A 27334-nucleotide genomic window follows, 5' to 3' on the forward strand; every position below is an offset into this window, starting at 1 on the left:
TTCTAGAGCAAAGGAACAATTCGGCTGGTGAATGGTGCTCCTAAAGGAAGTGGCGCATGTGAAGCGGAGAAGAAGCAGGGGCCAGACTGGGGAGACCTTGTCAGCCAGGCTGAGGAACTGGCATTTTATCCTGGTGGTTTTGAGGCAGAGGGAAGAGCTGATCTGACTTGTGTGTGTCTAGAAGATGACTCTCTTGGCCCCGTGGAGGCTGGATCGTAAGAGAGCAAGATCTGAGGGAGGAAGAGCAGCAGGTAGGAGGTTCTTGTAATTGTTTAGGTGAGAAGTAACAGGGCTTTGATTTGGAGAGGTGCCAGTGAGTGGGAGAAGGAACAGATTTGAGAGGGAGTTAGGAGGTCAGATTGACAGGTCTTGGCGATTCCTCAAGGTGGAAAGTAAAAACTGGGACCCAGTGGCACACTGGTGTGTAGTGTTATCCCGGCCACGGCAGTAGCTGCCCTTTGTTAAGGGTTCTGGGGCATTTGCAGCACTTGCCCATACATTAACTCACCCCAGCCTCAAAGTCAAAGACACCAACCTACAGCCTGTCCACAGGCTTCGTGCAGCACTTCCTAGATGCCAGGCTGAAGCGTTGCCTTCACATTCACTCACTGCGTCATCACAACTTCACTAGGAAGTAGTTACTATTCTTACGTCATTTTACAGATGAGGAAACAGAGGCCCATAGAGGCAATGTGAATCTCCCAGGGTCACACAGCTAATAAGCAACAGAGCCAGGATTTGAACTCACATCGTCTGCTCCAGAGCCTTTGCTCTGCTGCCTGGGGGTGGGGCCAGAAGAGTGGTCACTGAGCACAGAGACCTTCTGCACACAGACCAGCCTGAGCAAACTGCAGCAGGCTAGTAGTGTGTGCATCCCACACATTTCTCCAGTGAGCATCTACACATGAAATCCCGAGGCTTTGGATGGGCTTTCTAGTTCCAGAAATTTGAGGAGATGTGGGTCCGGCAGGGAAGAAGGAAACACTGAGCCCAGGTTGCTGGCACTGTAGGCAGTGAAGGAAAGCAGTCAGGTGACACCACACAGGTCCCTTCCCCGCCCCAGACCATAGACCCTCCAACAGCTTTCAGGTATGTCAAGCATCAAATCCAAATTCCTGACCGCAGCCCATAAGGCTCTGAAGTAATATGGCCCCTGCCCACCTTTGTGACATCTTTTCTTGCCATGCTCCCATCATACATTGCACGTACACTGGCTCCTTTCAGTCATCCTTTTCCACCCCAGGGCCTTTGCATTTGCTGTTTCCCCTGCCAAGTGTGCTCTTTGTCTCTTTGTGCGGCTGGTTCCTTCTCATCATTCAGATCTCCTCTGCTTTAGTGTGAAATCCGTGAGGGCATGGACTGTGTCTGTCCTGTTCACTGTTGTATTCCCCAAGCTTATGGGCCCAGTACACAGAAAGGGCTCTCTAAGTATTTGTTGAATGAATGAGCTACTTTGGTACCTGTTGTGTATCAGGCACTTTACAAACATTAATTCATTTAATCTTCAAAACAACCCTGTGAATTAAGTGTGATTGTTATTCCCATTTTATAGATGAGGCACTGGGAGGTGACTTGACTTGCCCTAGGTCACAGGGCTTAGGAAGAAACAGAGCTGGAACTGGAACTTGACTCTTGACTTATGCTGGCCCCCCTAAACACATTGCTCCAAAGTGTGCATTCAGGCAGGCTTTTTGTTGTTGTTGTTGTTGTTTGTTTGTTTGTTTTTTGGAGACGGAGTCTCTCACTGTCACCTGGGATTGAGTGCAATGGTGCGATCTCGGCTCACTGCAACCTCCGCCTCCCAGATTCAAGCCATTCTCCTGCCTCAGCCTCCCAAGTAGCTGGGATTATAGGCGGCACCACCACGCCCGGCTAATTTTTGTATTTTTAGTAGAGACGGGGTTTCACTATGTTGGCCAGGCTGGTCTCGAACTCCTGACCTCATGATCTGCCCGCCTCAGCCTCCCAAAGTGCTGGGATTACAGGCATGAGCCACCACACCCGGCCCAGGCAGGGTCTTCATTGAGAAAGGCTGGGGCTCTGTCCTTCCGTGTGCTGCTTTACATGGCTAACTTAGACTTCCCCAGAAAGGAACTGAAGCAACTCTGGTGGCCTCTCAGCTGGGGTTGTTAAACACCCTGGTTGTTCCACCTTTTCATTCTTATTTATTAAAAACTCCACGGAATTAGAGAAGTTCTTCAGAAAGCAAAGCAGAGTTCTCTGCTCAATGAGAAAGTCACCCCATTCCAGTAGGAGATGCAGCCAAAACCCACAGGACGGGGCATCCCCCCAAGGATGCCAGGAACAGAGGGGTGAAGTGTTTTTCTCTGGTCCCGTGTTTTCTCCACCAACTTCTTAGTTGCCTAGATCCTTGCTACTCAAAGTGAGGTATGAAGACCGGCAGCAGCAGCAGCATCACCTACGAGAGTGTTAAGAAATACAGAATCTCAGCACACACACCCCCGCTCCACCTACTGCGCCAGAACCCGCATTTTAACAACATCCCCGGGGGATTTGGTGATTCATGTGCACAAAAAGTTTGAGAAGCACTGGCCTAGAAGACAGCCTCTGAGAATGACCTCCTCATCACCAGACTGGGAGCTCCCTAAGGACAGGGACTGTATCTCGTGTCCTCAAGGTCCCCTGCACAGTACCAGCCACCTAGTGGGTACTCAGTCATGTTTCTTGAATGAGTAAATTTATGAAGGAATCTAGTCACATACAGCCAGTTTAGGCACAGATAGAATCATTTACTATGCATGTTGTGCAACCCTTTCCCCTGCCGTGACCCCCTCCAGCAAGCTTTCCAACAAAGAGGCCCAACCCCAGCCCCGGGACTCTCCTCCTAGCCTGTGGTCTCATGAGGGAGGCCCAGCAACAGGGAGTTGGTTTCTGTAGGCCCTAGTCTTTGGACAGGACGCTGAACGGCTTGTCCCCTCCTTGTTTCTTCCATCCTCCCACCTAAAAAAAAAAAAAAAACCCAAGGAGGAACTTCTGAGGTGCCCACACTGTTTATTGCTCTCTTTACTGAGGCCGTGGCCTCCTCAGCACACATGGCCACCACAGTCCCTTTCCCACATCTCAAATGGCCCCCTGGAAATTCGAGTTCCTCCCAAAGTGCAGAAGGTGCTGTCAGGTGCTGGCTACCAAGCCCTTGCTGCATGTGGAACCAAAATAAACCCCTGTTGATATGGAAACGGGTTGAATTATTTTAAGAAAAAAAAATTGCTCCTTCATTAAATCGCGTTGTTATGGCAACCGGAATTAGGAAAGTAACTTGGCCATGGAGGTTATGTGCAATGTTTTGGGACTGAGAATTTTCAAAATAGTGGAAAACAGTTTGTGAGTGCATCTCCCTGCCCCGGACTCTGCCCGGAAAAGGAGGATGAAGGCCAGTTGAGCATCCGGCCACCCTACCTGGGTGGACTTGTGCAGGGTGGCTGGGGGCTGCTCTCAGGGGCCGAGCCTGCAGTGATGCAGGCTGAGGCCATAAAGGTTTATGTGGGAAAGACAGCTAACTGGGCGGAGGATGCCCGGACCAGAGGTCCAGCACTGTCTGGGTGTGCAAGTAGTCCTCCACTCTGCTGCAGAAAGAGTGTCCCAAATTCCTGGAATTAAGGAGAGGTGGGAGGCTTAAATAATAACAATAGCTACTCTTTATTGAGTCTTTACTGTGAGCCAGGCACTGCGCTAAGAAGTACTGCACACACTCATAGCAACCCCATGAGACATTATTATTATCTCAGTTTTGCAAATATAGACTGAGTCTTAGCTCAGTGAAGAGACTTGTCCAAAGTCCCACAGTAAGTAAGTATAAGGTAAATTAAAGAATTGCAGCCATAGCAGCAGCAGCAGCAGTTCTGTAGTAGCATTTTAGCAGCAGGGAGGGGCTACACAACCCCTTGACATACTCACACTCAGTCCTCCTCAGAAGCAGGAGTGGATACTTGCAAAGACAGTTGGCTGAAGTGAGATTCACTCATTTATTCATTAAACATGTATTTAATGACCACTTGCCATGTGCCAAGCACTGTGGATATGCTGGTGACCAAGACAGACAAGATCCTTGACCTTAGGGAGCTTACAGTCCAGGATAGGGCAAACAGACAGTCATCGATGAAACCATTTACCAAGAAAAGCTTCAAGTAGTGGTAAGTGCTATGAAGAAAAGTAAGCAGAGTGATGTGGCTAGGGTAACTAGGATTAGGACACCATAGCAAGATCAGAGGTCTATCTGAAGAGGTGATATTTGAGCAGAGACCCAAATGAAGGAAGGAAGCAAGCCACGTGAAAATCAGGGAAAAGAGTGTTCCAGGCAGAGAGAACAGCCAGTTCAAAGGTCTTGATGTAGGAATGGACCTGGCATGTTTGAGGAGCAGCAAGAAGGCCCCTGTGATAAGAAAAGAGCCAGCAAGCAGAGAGGGGCAGAGGCCAGATCGTTCAGGCCTTATAGATCATGGTAAGGACTTTGCATTTTAGTCCTGTGTGATGAGAAGCAATGGGAAGATGTGCTGGGGAGCAACGGGATGTGATTTACTTCTTTCTTTACTAATAGCTTTCTTGAGATATAACTCACATACCATGCAACTCACCCATTTAATGCATACAATTCAGTGACTCTTAGAATATTCCCAGATATGCACAACTGTCACCATTTAATTCCAGACCATTTTTATTATGCCAAAAAGGAGACCTTTTTCTCATTAGCAGTCACTTCCCACTTTTGCCAACCCCTACCTCTCCCCAGCCACTAGTGACCACTAATCAACTTTCTGTTTTGATAGATTTGCCTAATCTGGACATACCATAGAAATGGAGTCATATAATGTGTGGCCTTTTGTTGCTGGCTTCTTTCACTTAGTGTAATGTTTACAAGGTTCATCCATGTTGTAGCCTGGATCAGAACTTCATTCCTTTTTTCTTCTTTGAGATGCAGTCTCGTTCTGTTACCCAGGCTGGAGTGCAGAGGCGCGATCTCGGCTTACTGCAACCTCCACCTCCTGGGTTCAAGCGATTCTCCTGCCTCAGCCTCCAAAGTAGCTGGGATTACAGGTGTGTGCCACCACATCCAGCTTATTTTTAGTACAGATAGCATTTCACTATGTTGGCCAGGCTGGTCTCAAACTCCTGACCTCAAGCGATCCTCCCACCTCAGCCTCCCAAAGTCCTGGGATTACAGGCATGAGCTACCATGCCCAAACTTTATTTGTCTTTTTATTATTGAGTTATAAGAGATCTTTATTATATTCTAGATGCAAGTTCCTTAACAGATACATGATTGGCAAATATTTTCTCCATTTCTGTGTGCTGCCTTTTCATTTTCTTGATGGTGGCCTTTGAAGTGCTAAAGTTTTCAACTTTGATGTAAGCTCAGTTTATTTTTTCTTTTGTTGTCTGTGCTTTTGGTGTCATATCTAAGAATCCATTGCCTCATCCCTGAGTGACTTTTGAGGATGATTCCTCTGGTTGCTGTGTGGGAAACAGATGGGAGGTGGGGTTGCTCAGTAGCCGGCAAGAGGAGGGGTGCCACCTGCCGTGAGGGGTGCTTTGTACACAGCTTGCCAACTCCCCTGTGGACCAAATGCTGAACCCTGCTGTTGTGCTAGACCCCTATTGACTTCAGTAGGGATGGCACCAGGTTCAAGAGGCCGAAGAGGAGACCCGTAGCCAGCAAACGAGACATAGGGTTTTATTAGAGGGAACTTACTTACAGAGATGATCCAGTGGGAGCAGGCTGGACAGGAGAACCACAACCTCTTGCAAAAAGCCTGCAGTTTATATGGCACCCTCACTTAGCACCCTCCCCCGGCAACTGCTATGTGGCAAACCTCATTTCTTAAGTTATTGCTGTCAGGTGCGCCTACCATACACCTGCAAAGTGGCCTGGACCCAGGCACAGACATCAACAGGCTGGTTTCATTTTCCTACATTTCTTTTATGCCAGTCCCATTTTCTGCTCCTCTCCTGGTTTGAACCTGGTTGGGCAATTCAGACATTTGGAAAGAGGTTCAGAGCCAGGTCAGAAGGTCATCTGGATGGTCTCTGGGTGCCTGGGGAGGAACCCCCGTCTGGCTCAGTGTGGGGCCTGAGAAGAGGTCCTTCCTCTTTCTGACCCTCAGTTTCCACATGTCTTCTGTATGAGGGGCTGGACTAGGGCCTCTGGCTGCCCACAGGCTTCTGAGTCTTCACTTTCCCATTCTCACAGGGAGGCTGACCATGGCTGGCAGAAAATAGTTATTGTGGTAACGAGAGAGAGTTGAAGTAAACCACAAAACAATGTTTACAGTATGATTCCATCTTTGTTTGGCATAGGAAAATTTCTGGAAAGATATACCCAAGGTATCAGCCGTGGTTGCCTCTGGTGTGTAGGATTATGAATGTTCTTTTCCTCTTTCTGTTTGTTTGTATGTTCTGATTTTTAACTATGATAAGCATGTTTTGCTTTTGTAATAAGAACAAAAAAGAAAAGCATGACAGAAAAGCATGACAATTTTTAAAAGAGAGAATTGCCTAGAAGCCATTAGGAAGCAAAGGGAGTGGGAAAGGTAGCAGCGGCCTCCTCTCTGGAGCAGGCCTCTGAGCCATGCCCAAGCCCACAGGAGGGCATGTGTCAATGCGCCTCCCAAACTGCAAAGGGCCCTTCATGCCAGAGGAGGTTGGAGGCCCCAGGAAGCTGAGCCCAAAGAGGGCTAACAACAAAATGCCTTCTGGCAGCTCGGCCAACATTTAAGAGAATAAGTTGTTTATCCCTGAGGTGGAACCTTGGCGACACATCACAGTGTCCACTATAAGAGGACTGTTTGGCAGAGGTGACCCCCATAAAGGCAAGCCAATAGGCAGGTATGAGGGGAATTTGGGAAGAGGAAGAACTCATCTTTGAACTCAGAAGCCTGGCTTCATCTTCCACTCCGAGCTGTGATCTCCATTCCTGATTTGTCTCCTCAGGCAGTGACCTTTGAAGCAGCGATAGGCCAATTTATGATTCTTTAATTGCTCTGGAATGCAGACAGGGTGGAATTATTATTGGCCTCATTTTGTCAATATAGAAAGCTAAGTTCAGAGGGAACACACAGCGAGGTCGTGATGAGGCAGAGTCTCAAAGCCGGGTCTGTCCAACTCCATGTCCCAACTTCTTTCCCTGTTAACACAGCTGCCCAAACTTTCAAGCAATTTGGGTTGTGGTCAGATGGACAAATCCGTTGCTCCTCGTTAACACTGAACCAGTTTGTTCTCCATGTCCGGCAATCAATTTTCAGATGAGCTGGTCCAAATCCTGCAGATCACAAAGTCAAATTTGACTCAGTTGATGCAGCCTAAAGGGCCCCTTACTATCCTGAAAAGCTGCTGTCTTTGGAGGAAGGCAGAGCTTCCTCCCACCAAGGACAATCCTGAACCTCCCGAAGTTTGGTGGTGTGGGGGGGGCGGGGGGCATGAGAGGCTGCAGGGAGACTGACTGAGTTAATCCTGAGTTAATCTTATTAACCTATGAGATCAATTGGCTACAGGCGCCAGGCAAGTGACAGCACAGGCATTAATTCAGCAGCGGCCAGGGCAGCCTGACAGCCAGGGACTGATTTATCAGGCCTTTTAGTGGATGGGATTGCATTTAGCTAATTGAGTCTGGGGCTGGCACGGATAAGACAACCCCCTTGTGATATGCAACTGCTCAGTGGACGTCCTGCCATTGTGGGGGGAAGGGTGACAGAAGGAAATAAGAAAGCAGATGACAAGGAATGCTCCCTTCCTGGCCACTGTAAGGGCTGGTGTTGGGTTCCAGGTATCTCTAACATGTGAGCCACTAGTGTAGTGTAGGGCAGTGATTCTCAAAATGTGATCTTTGCACCAGCAGTATCCCTTGGGAACTTGTTAGAAATGTAAATTCCTGGGCCCTCCCCAGACCTCCTCAGTTTGAATGTCTAGGAGTGGGGCCCAGCAATTCGTGTTTTATCAGGCTGTCCAAAGAATTCTGATGCATACACTCAAGCTTGAGACCCCCTAGAGGAGTTATGAGTGCAAACTCTAGTACCAGGCAGCCTGGGTTATAGTAACTGTGATCTCGGACAAGCCATCTAACCTCTCAGTGTCTCAATTTCTTCATCTGTAAAATGAGGGAAATAATAGTACCTGCTTCACAGGGCTGTCATGAAGATTAAATTTGTCAAGTGCCTAGAGCGATGCCTATAGTAAGGGCTATATATATATAAATGTTAACAACTGTTATCGTTGGAAATAATGGAGCCTGGGACTTCTGTCTGCTCCCTCAGTATGACAGTAATTCTAACTGGATCATAAAGTTTTCTGTGATTTGATAAGTAAAAAAATATGGCACAAAATTTTATCTTCACTGCGATTGTACTTATGTAAAAATACTTATGCATATAAACAAGGTGAAATTATGGGTGGTTTCTTTCTCTAATCACAAACTTTTGAAATGTGGTTAAATATAATAGATCTTTGAGATCCAAATATTAAATAAATTCAGATGGACAAGAAAAACATATTGAATCACAAGATAAGCAATGGATAGAGTTGAAGTAGAGACTACCATAGAGGACTCATGATAAAGGACTGCGTGCGTGGGTCCCCACTCCACTCAGGGGCAGGGGCGTGGTTCTGGGCTCATCAGGTTACACTGGAGAAAATCAAGCTCAAAGTTCCTCAAGGTTAGAAGGGAGGAGACGTGAGCAAGAGTGTGGTCCACCTGAGGATGCTTAATAACAGTAGCACAGATGGGGAGGACAGCTAGGGGGTGCTCATGGGGTCTCCCTCATCCTCAGGGAGGGAGAAAGAATCCAGCTGAGAACCAGGGTGGTCTTGGAAGCTGAGAAACTTGGCTAGCTCTTGTGGGAAAGTCTGACCATTTTTTTGAGAGTGCCAATTAAATCTCCATCTATAAAGGATAAGTACAACTAGTCAGTGGGTTTTTATCTCCATTTTGCCACCTACATATCTATAGGTACCAGGGTCCTACAGATTGGGCTGTGAAATCGTGGCATAGGGCCAGGAGAGCTGATTTCAAGATCAAGACCCAGGTCAGATGATTGGGGTGGGCATGTGGTGAGCTTGAAACTCCAACTGTGCATGCTACTCTCAGCCCTATTTTCCCCTTTAAACTAGAACAAAGACACTCTAGTAAGAGTTTACTGAGGTCTGAGTATGGGGCTTGTCTCTATAGTATATATCTTTGCATCCCAGTAACCAGTTTACTTTTAAATGGTAGCATATCTGTTGATACATAGTCACTATAGGATCTAGTATGGTGCACTAGAATTTCTGCAGTTTATCACAGCTGCCCTGATCACATTTTGTGGCCGTTCTTTTGATGCTTGAGTATGATATTGTGGTATGTTTCTGACTTACCAAGGTTCTCTTCTGATAACAACTTTATTAAGACATAAAGCATGTGCAAACCACGCAATTCATCCATTTGAAGCATACAATTCACTGGGTTTTAATATATTCAGAGTTGCACAGCCATCACTACAATCCATTTTAGAACACTTTTTCATCCCAGAGAGAAACTCTACCCATTATCAGTCACTCCCCATTTCCCCTCAATCCCCTCCCCAGCCCCAGGCAACCACTAATCGACTTTGTGTCTTAATGGATCTGTCTATTCTGGACATGCCATAGGATCAAATCACTGACTATGTGGTCTTTTGTGACTGGCCTCTTTCACATAACATGATGTTTCAAGGTCCATCCATGTTATGGCATGCGTCAGTACTTCATTGCTTTCTGTGACTGGATAATTCCATTGTATGGATAGACCACATTTTTTATTTATTTATTTATTTATTTATTTATTTATCCATTCACCAGTTGATGGACATTTTGATTGCTTCCACTTGTTGGGTATGGTGAATAATGCAGCTATGAACATTCATGTTCAAGTTTTTGTGCGGACATATGTTTCCAATTCTCTTGGGCACATGCCTAGGAGCGGAAGTGCTGGGACAAATGGTAACTCTGTGTTTAACATTTTGAGGAACTGCCAGACTGTTTTCCAAAGTGGTTGCATCACATTACATTCCCACCAGCAATATATTAACACAAGGGTACCACTTCCTCCACATCCGCATCAACATTTGTTTGACTTTTTTATTATAGCCATCCTAGTGGGTGTGAAGTGGGATCTCATTGTGGTTTTTATTAGCATTTCCCTAATAATTAATGATGTTGAGCATCTTTTCATGTGCTTGTTGGCCATTTGTATATAGTACTATCTTTTGAGAAATGTCTGTTCAGATCCTTTGCCCATTTTTGATTTGGATTATTATTTGTCTTTCTCCTTTGATTTGTAAGATATTTTTATATGTTCGGACACAAGTGTCTTATCAAACATATGATGTGCAAATATTTTCTCTTATTTTGTAGGCTGCCTTTTCGCTTTTTTCTTGAGATAGAGTCTCTGTCACCCAGGCTGGAGTGCAGTAGGACCATCATGGCTCACCGTAGCCTCGAACTCCTGGGCTCAAGCAATCCTCTGCCTCAGCCTCCCAAGTAACTGGTACTACAGGTGCACATCACCATGCCCAGCTAATTTTGTCTTCCTCTTGTAGAGACAGGGTCTTGCTATGTTGATCAGGCTGGTTCCAGATTCCTGGCCTCGAGTGATCCTCCCACATCAGCCTCCCAAAGTGTTAGGATTACAGGCATGAACCACCGTGCCTGGTTTCTTTACACTTTCTTGATGGCATTATTTGTGACACAAAAGTTTTTAATTTTGATGAAGTCAAATTTGTGTTTTTCTCTTATGTTACTTGTGCTACTAATGTCATATCTAAGAAACCACTGCCTAATCTAAGGCCTTAAAGATTTATACCTGTGTTTCCTTCTATGTTTTATAGTTTTAGCCATTACATGTGGGTCTTTGACCCATTTTGAGTTTAATTTTGTATATATATGAGAATGAATTCCAACTTCATTCTTTGGCATTTGGATATTCAGTTGTCCCAGCGCCACTTACTGAAAAGACTATTCTTTTCAGCATTGAAGGGAATTGACACCCTTGTCAAAAATCCATCAGCCATATATGTATGGATTTATTTCAGGACTCTCAATTTCTTTCCACTATATGGATCTATATGTCTATCCTTATGTTAGCAACACACTATTTTGATTACTATAGCTTTGTATAAAGTTTGACATTGGGAAGTGTGAGTCCTCCAACTCTGTTCTTTTTAAAGACTGCTTTGACTGTTCTGGGTCCCCTTAATTTCCATATGGATTTTAGGATCAGGTCGTCAATTTCTACAAAGAAATTGGAATTTTGATAGGGATCGCATTGAATCTGTAGATCAGTTTGAGGAATATTGCCATCTTAACAATATTAAGTATTTTGATCCATGAACATGTCTTTCCATTTGTTTCCACCTTTAATTTTTTATCATGTTTCATAGCTTTTAGCATACAAGTTTCACGCCACGTTTGTTAAATTTATTGTTATGTGTTTTATTCTTTTGATTATATTGTAAATGGAATTGTTTTCTTAATTTCATTGCAGGTTGTTCATTGCAAGTATATAGAAATACAATTTTTAAATTGATTTCATGGCCTTGCAACCATGTTGAACACAATTATTAGTTCTTCACAATTAATAGTTTTTTAGTGGATTCCTTAGGATTTTCTATGTACAAGATTATGTCATCTCTGCAAATATGGGTTCCTTCTCCCTTCTAATCCAAATGCCTTTTATTTCTCTTTCTTTTCTGATTGCTCTAGCTAGAACCTCCAGTATAATGTTGAACAGAAGTAGGGAAAGCGGATACCCTTGTCTTGTTCCTTATCTTAGGGGAAAAGCCTCCAGTATTTCACCTTTAATTGTGATGCTATTGTTGGTTTTTATAGATGCCCTTTGTCAGGTGATGGAAGTTCCCTTCTATTCCTAGTTTGTTGAGGGTTTTTATCATGAAAGAGTGTTGGATTTTATCAAATCATTTTTAGTCTATTGATATGGTGTATTACATTAATTGATTTTCAGATGTTAACACAATCTTGCATTCCTGGGATAAATCCCACTTGGTCATCGTGTATGATCCTTTTTATATGTTGCTGGATTTGGTTTGCTAATATTTTGTTGGGGGTTTTTGCATCTATACTCATAAGAGATTTTGGTCTGTAGTTTTTTCATGATGTTTTTGTCAGTTTGGGTATCAGGGTAATACAGGCCTCATAGAATGAGTTGAGAAGTATTACCTCCTCTATATAGTTTGTGAAGAATGGGCATTAATTCTTCTTTAAATGTTTGGAAGAATTCACCAATGAAGTCATTTATGTCTGGGCTTTTCTTTGTCAGCAGTTTTGATTACTACTAATTCAACTTCTTTGCTTGTTATTTGTTTATTTGGGGTTTTGATTTCTTGTCTGCCCATCTTCAATAGTTTGTGTCTTTCTAGGAATTTAAGCATTTCATCTAAGTTGTCTAATTTAGTGTCATACAGTTGTTCATAGTATTCCTTTATAGTCCCTTTTGTTTCTGTAAGGGTGATTATAATGTCCCCTCATTTCTTCTGATTTTTGTAATTGGGGTCTTCTCTCTTTGATTCTTGGTCAATCTAGCTAACCAAATTTCTTTTGAATTCCTGTTTGGCTCTCTGCCTCCTTCTGCCTATACTTGAGAGCCTTGGCCAACCTAAGAACATACATATATGTCTTTTACAGTCAAGAAAATGAGTCTTTTCTACACTCCTGCATGTGGAGCTCTCAGCCTGAACCTCCAAAGCATATTGTTATGTCTCCTCAGCTAACTGAGGCAGATTCATTCTGAACCAGCTTCTTTATTAGCCAGTGGCTATGGTGCATAAGGCTGTCAAAATTCTACTCTCTCACTGTGGAAATTAAGCTGCAGCCCTTTTAGTATATGGCCATCAGCCAAGTGTTGCACATTTCTGACTAAATATGAGGGCCTGGGTAAGAGCAGAAGGCAGCAGGCCCTGGCTAGCCAGGACCCCCACGCAAGGCATTGTGGATACGCCTGGGGCCTGCTCTTCATGAGTGCCACTCGCTTTGAGTCTTGAATGGGAACAGAGGCAAGTTAGAAAAGCAGAGGCCTACTGCTGTTCGGACCATATGTCTCCTTGGTCACAGCGCCCAGGACTGTGCTTTCCTATTTAGCAGGGACTCAGCTGACAGACGGTAAAGTCAGGAAGTCAGGAAAAAGAATTCGGGATTTGGGGCAAGTGCTGATTCTGGCTAGTGTTTTGGGGTCCCTGGCCCAGTTGGTCATCTTTTCCCTTCCCTCTGCAAGCCCTAAGCCTGGCTAGTGTGCTAGTGTGGAAGCATTCATTAGTTCAGAAGATGTCTTAGAGCCACATGTCCACTTAAAGATTATTTCCAGACTAATGAAAAATCTGTGTGTGCAAGCAGGTCCCCATTTTAAAATGGAGCAAAGCCCACCAACATTTCCATGGTAAGGAAATGGCAACAAATCAACTCTTTGGGATGAGTATGTGGTGAGCTTGAAACTCAAACCAAGTGTGACCGCCTCAGCCCCACCCTGGGCTGCTGACTCAGGACCAAGAGGAAGAGGGAGCTGCCAGACTTCACAATTTCTGTAAACAGTTCTTGAAAAAGAAACCACACACTTGTCTTTCTGCCAGCCCCCAGCTTGTCCCCGTAGCTGACAGCGCTGCCATTGTCTTTTACTCTGACACCCTAGGGCAGGGCTTCTTAGCTTGAGCTCCATGGACCTCCAAGGGGTGTGTGGAGAGAATTTAGAGGGTCTGCAAACTTGGATGGGAAGATTATTTGATCTTTTCTCCATGAACCTCAAGCAACAATTTAGCATTTTCTCAAATTAGGAATGTAAGTGACAAACCGCAGTAGTATTAGCGGTATCTGTCACTTTATCACCAACAGAAATCACAAATATTTTCATATCACATTACTGTTGTTGTATCTCAAAAAATCATTTGTGTTCATCACCACTTCAACATTTCTAATCTATAGAATTGCCACTAAATCTTGTGATTTAGTGCATTATGAAAGTAGTAATACAACTAGATCACAAAATTTAAAAAATATTTTTCTAACCATTTCGGTATGATTGTTTGCCTTTGTGATTCTATGTATTTTATTTTATGCACGTGAAGACATTATTCTGAGAAGGGGTCCGGAGGTTTCACCAAACTGCCAAAAGGGTCCATTACCTAAAAAAAGACCAAGACCCTGCCCTGGATCTTGGAACTCTCCTGCTCCATGGGCCTCGCTTCTGATCCACAGAACTTTGCCTATCTTACTGAAGGGGTCAAAAGCACTTGCATGTTAGTGCCGTGACACTGGGCAGGAGAAACTTTCTGTGCCTAGTTTCTGAATCTGCAAAAGGCAGAATAATAACACTACCTACCTTATAGGGTTGTGATGATTCAATGGGTTAAGAAATGTAAACCACTTAACGCCCAATACATGGTAAGCACTATTAGCTATTTTTGTTGTTATTGCTGGTTTATATCAATCATCTCATTAATATATGCTATTATTATCTCAATTTTCAGAAAAAGGAAACTGGGGCTTAGAGAAGTGAAATGACCAAGTCAAGGGAATGCAGCAAGGGAGTGGCAGAGCCAGGGTTCAAAGCCAGGTCTATGTGACTCTCAAGCCCAGTGGAGGTCACTCTTTAGCACACTACTGAAAGGAGGTGATGGCCCTCAGAGAAATGGAAGCCATCAACAGGGTGCTCGCTGGGAAGGAGCAACCCTGCAAGCTCCTGCTTTGTCTCCCCTGCTTGTCCCTACTGTCCACACCTCCAGCCTTATCTGGGGGGCTCCCAGCTCCCCGTGCATACCATCAGCCCTCAGCCAGGTCTCAGGGGGCCAGTCCTCCTTCCAAAGGCCATTGCCAATGCAGCCTTCATCTGCAAAGAGGACAAGTCCATGTTCTCCCACTGAACCACAGTCTTGCAGTAACAAATTCACTTTGGAGTCATGGACCAGCCTCTGCTCCCAAGTGGATCTCAAGCCTTACAGGCCAGTGGGGTCGGGGTTAGAGGGCCTGAGGGGAACTCAGAAGGGCAGGGGCTTGTCTGGGGAATGGAGGCGGTTTCACGGAGGAAGTGGTCTTGGAACTGAGGAGAAGATTGCCAGTTGGAGTGAGGCCAGGAGTGTTCATGAATTTTTTTTTTTTTTTTTTTTTTTTTTTTTGAGACGGAGTCTCGCTCTGTAGCCCAGGCTGGAGTGCAGTGGCCCAATCTTGGCTCACTGCAAGCTCTGCCTCCCGGGTTCACACCATTCTCCTGCCTCATCCTCTCCGAGTAGCTGGGACTACAGGCGCCCGCCACGACGCCCGGCTAATGTGTTCATGAATTTTTAAGGGAGAGGGAATGGAGTGTGCAAAGGCCCAGAGGCATGCAAGGGCCTGGTATGTACACAAAAGCAGGAAGTAATTCAAGATGTCTGGAATTTGGGCTAAGTAGAAGAGGAAAGAAGGATAGCATAGGCAGATGAGATGGCATAGATAATTAATGAGCAGATAGGGAATAAAATGCCAAAAGCAGGTCTACAAGTCTTCCCACGAGGAAGGAGAGCCATTGAGGGGTTTTGTACAGGAGCAGTAAGGCCAGGTGTGTGAATTCAAAGGCCCACGGCCCCCTCCCCCAGGAATGTTGAAAATGGACCTATTAGAACAGGTAGAGACTAGAGCCTGCTTCAGTAGCTCAGGTGAGAGAGGAGGAAGGGCTGAACTGTGGGCAGAGAGGTCATCAATTTGGGGACACTCTTTCTGGCAAGCCTCATAGCCAACAGGCCTCATCTGTATGATGTAAGAGGTGAAGGAGACCACAGTCGCTGGAGGCACCCGCCCTTCCCTAGCTTGGTCGTGTGAGGAGATCCTACAAGGCAAGGCTTCCCCAGGCCGTGGGACCTTCCCCATGAGTTCACCTGCTGACATCTTCCATTTTAGCCTCTTTCTCACCTGAACAGCCCACTGCAAGAGCAGAATAAAAAGCCCAGGCCTTACTTTCCCGCACAAACACACCACCCCCACCCCCCATCAGGAGAGTTGCTGAGGCGAGGGGCCCCGCTCTACCCCATGTGTGGCAGGCAGGAAGGGGAGAGGGGACACAGGGAGCAGGTCAGGGCCTGCTCTCTGTCAAAGGAAATATCCACCCTCCTAAGCCTTTAAGAAACTGTTTTCTTCCAAGTAGGTCCCGCTGTTACCAGGGCAACAGAGAGCCCTGGTATTTGTGTTTCTGTCTTTGGAGTCCCTCGGGAGAAGTGGCCTGCCGAGCTTTCCCTAGTCTGGGCAGGATACAGGAAGTGCTGGCCGGAGGTGGAGCCCACTCCCCACCTCCCATTAAGGGGGTGGTCTCTTGCCTGATTAATGCCTGTCCTTATCCCCTGGAAGAGTCCACCCCCACCCTCAGGAGCCACTTCTGGTGGTCAAGGGCACAGGCTTTGGCTCCTATGGACCTGGTTTCTCGGGGGCAGAATTCTGCACCGACCTTGTGGCACATCTCTCTCAAATGGGTGTCACCTGCTGTCTGAGGCAGGTATCCAGGAGGGGCAAGCTCACATCAGACCGTGGTACCTGCTGAGGGATCGTCACGCATGCTATGTTTCTTGATCACTTACTTTGTGCTAGAACTGGATCTGTGGGTCGGTTCTTGCTCCAGGGAGCACTAGGGGAAGGCTGAGAACCAAACTGGCCATTAAATGTCACACAGGCTAGTTAGTTCCCAAAGCTCTATGTTGCTCTAGGCTGGGCTGTGTTGGATGTTAGAATTGCCTAGGGAGCTTTCTAGATGTAGACATTCCTGGAGATTTTGTTTCCAATGGCGTAGGTGCAGGTGGGGAGTAGAGGTTAAGAGCACGGGCTCTGGATGTCAAACTGCTGGGGTTCACAGTCAAACTCGGCAAACAGGGCAAGTGACCTCAAGCCACTTGCCTGATTGGTTTCGTCACTCACAGAATGAACGTGGGGAAGTCACAGCTGTTTCACAGGCAGCAAGATTTTCCTTGCCTTCCTCCATCGCTCAGCCCAGGAGAGGGTTTTTAGGACCCTCGCCATCCTTGTCACCCTTCTACTGCCTTCCTTTCTTCCTTCCTTCCTTCCTTCCTTCCTTCCTTCCTTCCTTCCTTCCTTTTATTCTGATGTTTTCTTACTCCTGGCAAGCCAAAGGGCTTCTGTGAGGTGCAACTTTGTTCCCTTCCACAGGGCAGCCAGGGCCCCAGGTGGGCCCTGCCCATCTCAAGGATTCCACACTGCTATTGCAGCAGCCCAGGAAAGCATTGGCGCATCTGACAGCCAGGTCAGTCTGTGATTCTGACCGATCTCCTGTCAATTCACGTCCTCAGATTTTCATTTTCACAAGCTTCTTCTAAGCCACATCTCCCCCCACTCAGGCTTCTGCAGTTGCTTTTCTGAACCTGACTGCAGGATCTCAGATGAGCCCCTAGTAAAGGTCATTTCAGTGCATCCTTCCAGGTTAGGGAGAGTTTTTTGGCCCCTCATTCCCTTTTAGAGGAGATCTTCTAGTCCTCCAAGCTTCGTACCACCTGCAGATGCCCTTAGCAGGCTGCCGCTAGGTCTCCATCCAGTGGCCCATTTATTCACTCACTTCTTCATTTATGTACCAAACTAGGATTGAGATTCTACTGTGTACCAAGTAGTGTGCTGGGCCCCAGGGACTCAACAGTGACTAGACAGATCAAGAAGCCATGGCCCGAGAGGGGATGAGACTCATGCCAGAGCCCATATAGAGTCAGCGGCAAGGCTGGACTGGAATCCAGGGTTCTTTTCCCCATTCCCACAGTGCTTCCAGCTTTAGGGTTGGGGTAAGGCTGACTCTGTTTGTCTGACTTTTTTCCACCTTCTCTGGCCATAACACAATCTGGGCTCACCTATCACTACTTGTGATGTCATAAGAAATCCCCTGGGTGCTGGAGACCTTGTCAAGCCCCCTGAAGAGTACTGGGGAGTCCCAGTGCTCACTGATGAAGCCTACGACCCCATAACCCTGTCCCTCCCTAGAAGGGGCAGTCAACCACATACTCAGAGCTGCCACCTGGCTGGTTCCCCCGGAGCTTCCAGAGATCGTGCACCTGATGCGTGCTTCGTTGCTTTGGCAAAGACCCAGAATCCAGACAGGTTGAGACTTTAAGCTTGTCAGGAGTCTCTCCTGGGAGATAGCAAGCAAGGTGTATTTGAGTTAAGAATGTATATGGGTTTGGGAGTCACGAAGACCTGGAGTCCCACATATGACCTAATATCTCTGAGATTCAGGTCCCTCAGCTCTAAAAGGAGACAGCATCACCTGCCTCACTTAATTGTGGAGATAAAATGAAATGATGTTGGAGAAAGTGCCTGGCACGTGGTCAGAAATACCATGGTTTCCTCCCTCCCTCCCTTCCTCTTAAAGGGACAAAGCAAATGTGCCTCTGGAACCAGGGTTTGTTTCCCCCACGGGAATCCTGCAAGCTGGAGGCGGGGGTGGGGGGGGTAGGACAGGGCAGAACTAGGAGACCAGCATGGCCTGTTAGACAGCAGGGCCAGCGGAGTGGGGGCAGAGAGGTGCTAAGTGTCCCCAGAGCTAATGGGCAGCTGCCAGGCTGTGACAGAGCCACTCGCTGGCTGTCAACCTTGGGCCAGTGACTTCTCTCTAAGCCTCAGTGTCCTCATCTTTAAGATGAGGGTAAGAGTAGTTAGTTCTTTCCCCCCAGGATATCATTATCAGAATGAAATAAGATAACAGATGTGAAGTGCCTGGCACAGCACTCAAAAGCAGCAGAGGCTTAATGAATGTTCCCACCCACTTCCCCTGGAAAAAAAAAAAAGTCCAATTCATGCTGGGAAACTTGGGCAAATCCCAGAATGGGATTCAGTTTCTTCTGACCCCACAGTCCATGAGGAGCCATGAGATCTTGCTTGGAGGGCCTCTTACATGGACTGCTCTGGGGACTTGTGATTCATCTTCAGCAGCTAACTCACTGGTATCCCATAGCGCCACCTAGTGCCAAAAAGCGGAAGGGCCCTCCCCAGCCAACCTGGCCTTTCTCTTCCTTCACTCAGTCCCATGCGTGACCGTGCGTGCCTGTAGGGCTGGGCCACCCATAGTCCCCGGGAGAACGAATGCTAGTTTTCAAGATGCCCAGTGCTTCCACTTCCCTCCCAGCAATTTCTGCTATCCACAAATGCACAGAACTGTAGGCAGGTCCCTTGAGCCTCACCGGCCTTTGGTTTCCTTGTCTAAGGATTTCAAGACTTCAGGGTAGGGTTGACTCCGGCAGGGGACCTTGGAAGCACCCCATGCCTACTCTGTACCCATCTATGCTTGCTCAATAACAAAGAGGCACAATCTTTACACACCCTTTGTATTTTTATTGAGGAGAGAAAGCTTTAGCATACAGAGCAGCTTCTTATCTTCACAACACAGTAATGCAACAATAACACATGTATTCCAAAAGGGTTTCCTCCCGAGCCTCTGGGAGACCTTGGGCTGCCTTCATACCCCTGCATGCATCCCCTCCCCCCACCCCTCTTTCAACCCAAGAAAGCTCCCAAAGCCCACAGTTCCTCTTACAGCTCTTATGGCTGTTACATCACAACAAATATTGAAGATCTGGGAAAGGAAGGAAGAGGGTCAAAGGGAAGCCCAAGCCCCTCCTGCCCCCAGAGGGTGGAAACCAGCTCACTGCTCATCTGCTCTGTCCCTGGCTGTGGCTCTGAGGGTTCGGGGTGAGAAGCACCATGGGAACAGGCAGGACCTGTGCTGAAGAGTCCCTGGAAGTGTGAGTTTAAGGCACCCGTCCTTCACACTTCTCCACAGGGACATGGGGCAGCAGGGCCAGAGTGTCGACCATCAGCAAACAGGGTCCACCGCCTCGAAGAATAGCAGGCCCCCTCGAAGAATAGCAGGTCCCCTTCTGGAATGCACTCTTGAGGAAATCAGATAAAATCAGCTGAAAAACAGACAAAATTTTCTTTACAAAGTTGTTTACTGCTGCCCTGGTGGGGATGGGGAAAACCAGACAATTGAAAGGTCCAACAAATTAGGAGAATGCTTAAATGAATTATTCAGTATGCATGACTGCACAGGTGGCAGCCATTTTAAATCCTGCTGATCAAGAACTGGCAGGGTGATCTCAGCTTTGACAAGACATAGCAAGAACACACTAGAAAGGAAGGCAGCAAAGTGTTAATAGCGCTTGCCTCTGTGTGGTGGGACTCTGAATGGCTGGGGGGTTTTTTGACCTCATAGTTTTCTCTATTTTCCAAACTTTCTCTAATGATTATGTATTACTTTTCTCTTTGGAGAGAGGGGACCTTTTTAAAAGGTAGCAACAGGTTATAGGAACCCAAATCCACTGATCCCCAGGCTGAGAAACAAAAGCGCTAATGAAAAGGGCATCTTACCTCCCACTGATGAATAGAGACCTCACCAGAAACCAGTCAGAGGACTGGGTTTCTCTGCGACTCCTCTTCCTCCAGCTCTTTCCTCTTGCCTCCAGGCCCAAGATCCTAAGGTCGGCCTGAGGTTATCGGTCAGATTCCCATGAGGAACAGAGGTTGAATTTACTATGCTTTCTTCCCTTTGGCCACAAACCCTGGCTGCACTTGCTCTGCTGCCGGTCACTGTGCAGAAAGTCCAGTGTCCAGGGGCAGTTCAGGCCAGCAGTGGATTTGGCTGGCATTTTGTGGCCAAAACTGACATAGTAAGTGTGTGTTTTTCACTGCAGAAGCAGTGCTTTCTGGACTCAAGGCAAGCAGTGGGTCTCTTTATAAGGGCACCTGAGTTTGTACCTAGAAGTCCCAGGAGTTCTTAGGAGGCAGCCACCCTCTTAAGCTTTACTGTGTCACTGAAACACAGCAGCAGGCCAGGGGTTGGCCCCCATGTCAGAGTCATGAAGGGGTCCCAGCTGTGAGGCCACGGTGGGTGCGGCCTTCCTCTCTCCTCTCAGAACTAAGGGTTCCTTGAAATTGAAGGGAGCTCAGAGCAGGCCATGGGCCCTCTCTCTGTCTGTCCCAGAAGGAATGGCCAATCAGGCCTCCTCTGCAACTCCAAAGATAGAAAGTGTCCTGCAAAGACCTTTGACTGGGGGCTGCAGTCCAAGGCCTGGCAAGGGGAAAAGACCACCATCCCTAAGGAGTCACTCTTTACAATGGCAGAATGATCGTTGCTGCTTCTTTCTCCTCCTCCTCTTCTTCCTCCTTCTCCTCTCCAGAACCCTAACTGGCTACCCTTTAGGCAACATCAAGGAAAGTGGTGGAGCCTGCAATGTTGGGCGCTGTCCACCGGGGGGTGCCCAGGAGGGCACTATGGTGAGAGGAAAGGGCTCCAGATGTGGCAAGTCGGTCCAAGAGCCCTGATACAGGAATCTATGCAAAGGTAAACTCAAGTGCTGTAAGTGGAACCAGGCTGCACAGTCAGTCAAGGGCAAATCTTTGTCAAGTTGTCCATTTGACATGTGGCTTTGCACACTCTCACTGGGCTAGATGTCGGGTCCTCTTCCAGGCCCTCTGCTGGAGGTGTGGCATGAAATGAGTGTAGGCTTCTAGGGACATTTCTGGATACCATCCTGCTCACCATCGATTATATTTAGCAACTGGCCTCAGTGGCTTTAGGAGTTCAGGGTAGCCTGTCCTCTTGCTCATTGGGGCAGATCAGTGAGGCATTGGGTGAAGTCCTGGTGTTCAGTCAGAGAATAAAACTGTAGAACATAGGGTGAAGAAACGCAGGAGAGGTGAGGGTTAGGAACAACCAGAGGGGAAATACAAGAGGGTGACCAGTTCATTTATGGGAACAGGCCCAGAGACTTGCTCTCCAGCTCGTGGCCGGACTGAGCAGAGTACATGCTGAGAGGGCAGCTATTGCTGATCCCTCCTTTCCCAGGTGGCCCTGGTTGGGCACACGTCGCTCTCTGGTCATGGTTGCAAGATGGTCTGGAATTCTGCAGGTCTTCTTCAGGTTCTGCAGGTCTGAAACTCCCTGAAGTCCTGGTCAGCAAATGGGGCAGGTGTGGTAGCAATAGCAGGGGCGGGGGATGCAAAAGAAGGGTGTGTTCTGGGTGGCCATCTGGCCCCAGCACTCACACTCGAATTCGGCCACGAGCAGCTCGGTGGCCCCCCTGTCTCGGAGTGAGGCGGAAAAGCACAGGGGGGCGTCTTCGAACTTGGCGTTGCCCTAAGCGACCTGTGCGGCGAATCAGTTGGGGGGAGCTGTAGAATGGTGAATTGGTGCCTGGAAGGCCTTCCAGAAGTGGGACTCGATTCTGGTTCCTCCGTCTGCTAGGCTGTATTATGGGAGGCGTTGCACCCAGGAAGTTTTCGGCGTGGTAACCACTTGTGGGGCCAGAAGTCTGGGATGATGCGTGAACAAAGGTCGGCTCCATCTCCATCAGCTCATCTAGGTCATCATCTTGGGCCTCATCCAGTGGCCCCTCCTCCACCTCACCACAGGTCTCCTCCGTCCCTGGATCCTGCTGTGGCTCCCGCTCTGGTTTCTGGCCCCCATCCTCATCTTCATCTTCTTCATCCTTACTCTCTACTTCCTCCTCATTCTTGTTCCTTATCTCCTCCTCCTCCTCTTTCTGTTTCATTTCCTCTTCCTCCTCCTTCTCCTCCTCTTCCTTCTTCTTCATTTCTTCCTCCTTCTTCATCTCCTCCTCCTCCTTCTCCTTCATCTCTTGCTGAAAAGCCCTCATGCGCTTCCTCTGGTCGTTGGGGTGAAGCCTGTGCCTGCGTGCCTCTTGGTCTTCATCTTCACTGTAGTACTCTTCATCTTCACTTTCTTCCTCATTGGGACTCGGAGCAAAAGGGAAGATGATATTTCGAACTCCAGGGAGCGGGATAGGCTTGGGAACGCGCACTTTTCTTTCTATCTCCACACATTCGAGAATCAACTCATCCAGGTCGGCCATTTCTGTTGACCATAAGAGCTCTTTGCGAAAGAATTCCGACAGGCCTTTGAGGAATTGGTTTTGGAGGCGGCAGTCATCCCAAGACAAGAATTGGGCCAGGAACTGAAAAGCATCTGCATAGCTGCCGAGGGTACAGTGGCCCTGCTTGAGCTTGCGAATGGCCTTTTTAGCCACACGTGGGGGGATGGGGCCACAGAATTCCTTACGGATTTCATCCAGGAAGCGCGGGAAGTTGGCATGCAAGGGGCTTCCTTCCTGGGTGACCGAGATGGCCCAGTCCTTGGCTTCGCCAGTGAAAAAGGAGATCAGAAAGGCCACCCGCTCGGCGCCCCCGGGGAAATGATCCTCATGGTCGGCTATGAAGGTCTCTAGCTGCATCAGGAATTCAGCCAGGTAGACTGGGTCTCCTGAAAAGGGCTCTATCTCAGGCCGCTCCAACGGTGGCAGAGGGGTTTGCGGGGGCGGTTCCTTTGACGCGGGGGGAGGCAGCGCCGGCGGGGGCGGGATGGGCAGCAGAGGGGGGTCAGCGGGCCCGTCGGGGGTGCTGCGATCCTGGATCACGTTAATCAAAAGATCATCCGAGATACAGTCGGGCTCCGCGCGTGGGGGAGGCCGGCACAAGAAGGGCAGTTCTCCCCCGGGAATGGCTTCGATCTCACTGAGCGCGAACTCCAAGTTCTCCTCCGCAAGGACGGGCACTATGGGTACTGGCCAGCGGATGTAGCTGGAGACATTGCCCCGCAAGGAATTAACCTCGGCCAGGGCTCTCCCGAGCTGGAGGCCCAAATTGGCATTCTCCCCGCGAAGGGCATTTAATTCTTCGCGCAGGGCCACATTCGCCATGCGGAGGCTGTTGAGATTTCCTGACGCCTCAGACATCTCGACAAGCCCAGGGGCCCTGGGGCTCCGTGGTGGGGAAAGGGGAACTGGAGCTACGGGCAGCCGGAGGAGGCCGAAATGTGGCGGCGGGGCGCGGGAGGGACCGAAGTGCGGCGGCGGGGCGCGGGACAGGCCGGGCCACACCCACCGGGGCGAGCTCGGAGGGCGGCGCTCTGGGCGTAGGGCCCGGCGGCTCGGCCCAGGGCGCGTTACCTCGTCGCCGGGGCCGGAGAGGGCGGGCGGCGGCGCGGGGCCCGGAGGCGCCAGGCGGAGGATGCGGGCGACACGGTGGCGGCGGCGACCGAGCGACCGGGCGACCGGGCGGGCGGGCAGGGGCGAGCGGAGCGGGAGGGAGCGGACTGCGGCAGGATCTGTCGAGGAAAAATCTTGCGGTCGGAGATTCCCCGCCTTTTAAGCGCAGCCTCGCACTCCCCCCACCCCGCGCAGGGGCGGGCCTTGGGGAACCGCGGGCGCCCACTGGCCGCCGCGCGCCGCTCCCCTCCAGCTCGCCTGCGCCTCTCACTGACTCTCTCCTTCCCTAGCTGCAGCTAACTCGGGTCGGGAAAATGCGACAGCGACTGCCCACTCGAGGTCGTCATGGCGACAGCCAGTGAACGTGTTCCTCTCCTCGGGCAGGCCCCCGAGTGTAGAGGAGCTGCTTCGCGAGGCGCAGCTCAATCTCCAGAGCCTGTTGCAAGGTACCGAGAGGGAGGGGGGCTGCGGCCGGAGCCCAGAGGCGAGATGCGCAGCGGCAGGAGGGAGGCAAAGAAGAAAGAGGACAGGGACCAGCAAGATAAAGAGAGAGAACAGTTTAAAAACAATCGACAAAGCAGTTTCCAGCTTTCACCTTTCAGCCTAATGATTCTGAAAGAGGCTATTTCCAGGGCTGTTTCCCCCCATCCCCAGCCCCTTTTTTCAGCTCAGTAGCCCATGGGGAAACAAGGACAGAGACTGAGGCAGGGCCGTAAGTCATGCCATTCACCGAGGGCTGGGTGGGAGACTCCCACAATGTGGGCCTACATTCCCTCCAGCCCCCCTCTTGCCACATCGCCCATGCCTTTGGGATCCTGGCACCAGAAGACAAAGGGGGCATCTGCAGGATCTCCCACTCTGGGCTTCACTCACTCTGCTCTTGCAATAACCACCCCTGGATAGCTACTGCCTCATCAAAATAAGCCCAATACACAGCACCCAGGGGTCACTTATTTTGTCCCCCTAACCAAGCCTGAGCTTCTCGATGTAAAGAATCACATCTTACTACCCTTAGGTTTCCAGAAGCACCTGGCACAAGGCTGGATTCCTTCCCCACCTGCCAAGAGGTGCTCAGTGGATGTTGAGCATGAAAAGAGGTCTTGTCAGCACTCCTTTATCTATACTAATAAAGGTTAACTCTAGTGGCGAATAGAAAACTGCTGATGGGCCACCAACAGGATGACAGCCATAACCCCCACCCCCTACCAGGGCAGTGGTGACCTTGGAAAAGCAAGATGCCAAGGGGCACCATGAGCCTTGTGTTCAGATAACACAGGAGTTGCCACGCAGAAAAAGGGTCGATGTGCTCTGTGTTGCTACCATGGCAGAATTAGGACCAGTGGGTGGAAACCCAGAAGGAGGCACATTCCACCTCCAGATAAGGAAGAACTTTCTGACACGCCTGACAGCCCCAACTGTCCGTGGAAGAAATGAGCTGCCTTGGGAGGGAGGGAGCTCCCCTTCCCTGCAGGTGTGTGCGCTGAGGCTGAAGAAACACCTAGAAGGGCTGCTGAGGAGGGAGTCTGGGCACAGAATGAGGCGTTGGACCAAAGAACCCCAAGAGCAACCCCAAATCTCTGTGCTTCTGAGTCTTTGTTCAGTGTACATACAGCATGAATGTCCCTTCTCTACTCTCACTTTCTTCATGTGTTCATCAAATTCATCACTTCAATCAACCCCATTCAAATCTTGTGCACCCTTACTCACTGATGATGCCGCTGAACTTCTGCCTCTTTTATGCTGTTACCTCCTCCTTCCCTCTCCTTCACCTTAGCCCTCTAGACCTGACATCACTTACAGCGGGACTAAGGTGCAGGGAACACGGCCCACAGAGGCTCAAGTAAGAGTTCTTGACATCCAAGAAAGAACTCCAGATTGGACTTCCTGGTGTAAATCTCTTCTTGCTTCACAGAGGTCATTTCTTTGGTAGGGTCGCAGAAAACCTTAAGAGCTGCAGGGCTTCAAAGAGAGGAACTTGCAGTCCAAAGTAGCAAAAGGTGTCTGCATTCTGAGCCTCTTTTCATAACTGAGCACTCAAGGTGGGGGTCATTGAGATAAGGGCTTGGTCCCCAAACCACCACAGCATGAATTTATTGACTTTCTCTTCTCCTCGACCCTCATGGTCCTGGGAAGCAAGCACTTTTCCATTTCCAAATCCAGTGGCTCAAACACCTGGAAATAGCCTAAAGAAAATGCAAGTCAGGCCTGGCAGCTAGAGCAGGAGTCCTGGCTCGTGGCCCTTCCCCGGCCCAGCGCTCGGCCGTGGCACCCTAGAGTGTGTGTCTCCACTGTGCTATTTTTCAGAAGAATATGAGGAACAGTACTCGGAGGCCAGACTTGTGGGGCAGACCTTCCGCTCTTCTGATGAGGCCACTGAGCCCACCCCCAACCCAAGGCCCCAGTCTGCCAGGCGTCTGGAGTTTGTATTGATGGTGAGTTGCCTCATCCCCCACCTGGGAGAGCCAGCATGCACCCACTGACAGGAGACCTCCAGCTGCTTACTTTACCCACTGGAAGCTGCTCACCCCTGCTCACCAGCAGAGCTACCCTGAGGCCCCACTGGGATAGGCCCTGCACAGCAGGTGCCTGGCCTAGCAGCCTGTCCACACTTTCCTGCCTCCCAGACGAAGCCTCCAGCTACCCAGCCTAAACAGCCACCCTATGGGCACTGGCTCATCGCCAGGCAGGAATACACCCTTTCCATCACCTTCTCTCCCAACAGCCTACAAAACGGCAGCTGAGAGAGGATGAGACTACCACCCAGGGTGTGAGGGCCCCCGAGGCCTCCCTGAGCCTGTCTACCACAGCCGACAAGCAAACTGCCTGGAATAGCCTCTTCCCTCTGCCCATCCTAGAGGAGAAGCGGTGGCCTCAGCCTTGCTCCACGCAGTCTGACATTGTGCCCATCAACATCTCTGGTAGAGTTACTTAGCACCGCCTCTGTCTTCTTCCCTTCATGCCTCTACAGACCATCCTCTTTGATGCACTGGGTGTTGGGGGAGGGAAGTGAGACTTTCTTTGCTACCGGCTCACCTTGAGCTGTCACGGTCATGGCTCTTGCCAGGGAACGGAGGCATGCAGAAGAGGGGGCGCTGGCTGCACTTTCTTCACCCCCTCCTGGCACTGCCACCCTAACTGAGACCATTTGATAGCAAACAAAATTTTCTTAACAGAAAGCTCCAAAGCCTTATGAACTTCTGTGCTCTTCAGAGCACTTAGGGAAACTTAAAGTTTGTGAGTTCTGTTTGGGTCAGGGCAAGACAACTTCTTGTGCCCAGAGCTGGGTTTGGAGTACACTGATAAGAGTCGGAGTGGGAGAGTGGGGTTTGGAGTGCTGGTGGTAACAAGGG

At 49.0% G+C, this 27334-nt stretch overlaps 2 protein-coding genes across 2 annotated transcripts in view; one reads left to right on the forward strand and one right to left on the reverse strand.

The window, feature by feature from the left end:
• Window positions 1-27334, forward strand: part of NHSL2 (NHS like 2) — a 250965-nt gene that overhangs the window by 205452 nt on the left and 18179 nt on the right. The gene's annotated exons all lie outside the window — the stretch shown is intronic.
• RTL5 (retrotransposon Gag like 5) lies at window positions 19294-24152 on the reverse strand. Its single transcript, XM_030806802.1, has 2 exons — window positions 20350-24152; window positions 19294-19895 (listed from the first exon to the last, which is right to left on the reverse strand). The coding sequence occupies exon 1, from the start codon at window positions 23730-23732 to the stop codon at window positions 22023-22025; it is 1710 nt and encodes a 569-aa protein (XP_030662662.1). The 5' UTR covers window positions 23733-24152; the 3' UTR covers window positions 19294-19895; window positions 20350-22022.

The sequence above is a fragment of the Nomascus leucogenys genome, chromosome X, assembly GCF_006542625.1.
Source record: "Nomascus leucogenys isolate Asia chromosome X, Asia_NLE_v1, whole genome shotgun sequence".
NCBI classification, from domain to species: domain Eukaryota; kingdom Metazoa; phylum Chordata; class Mammalia; order Primates; family Hylobatidae; genus Nomascus; species Nomascus leucogenys.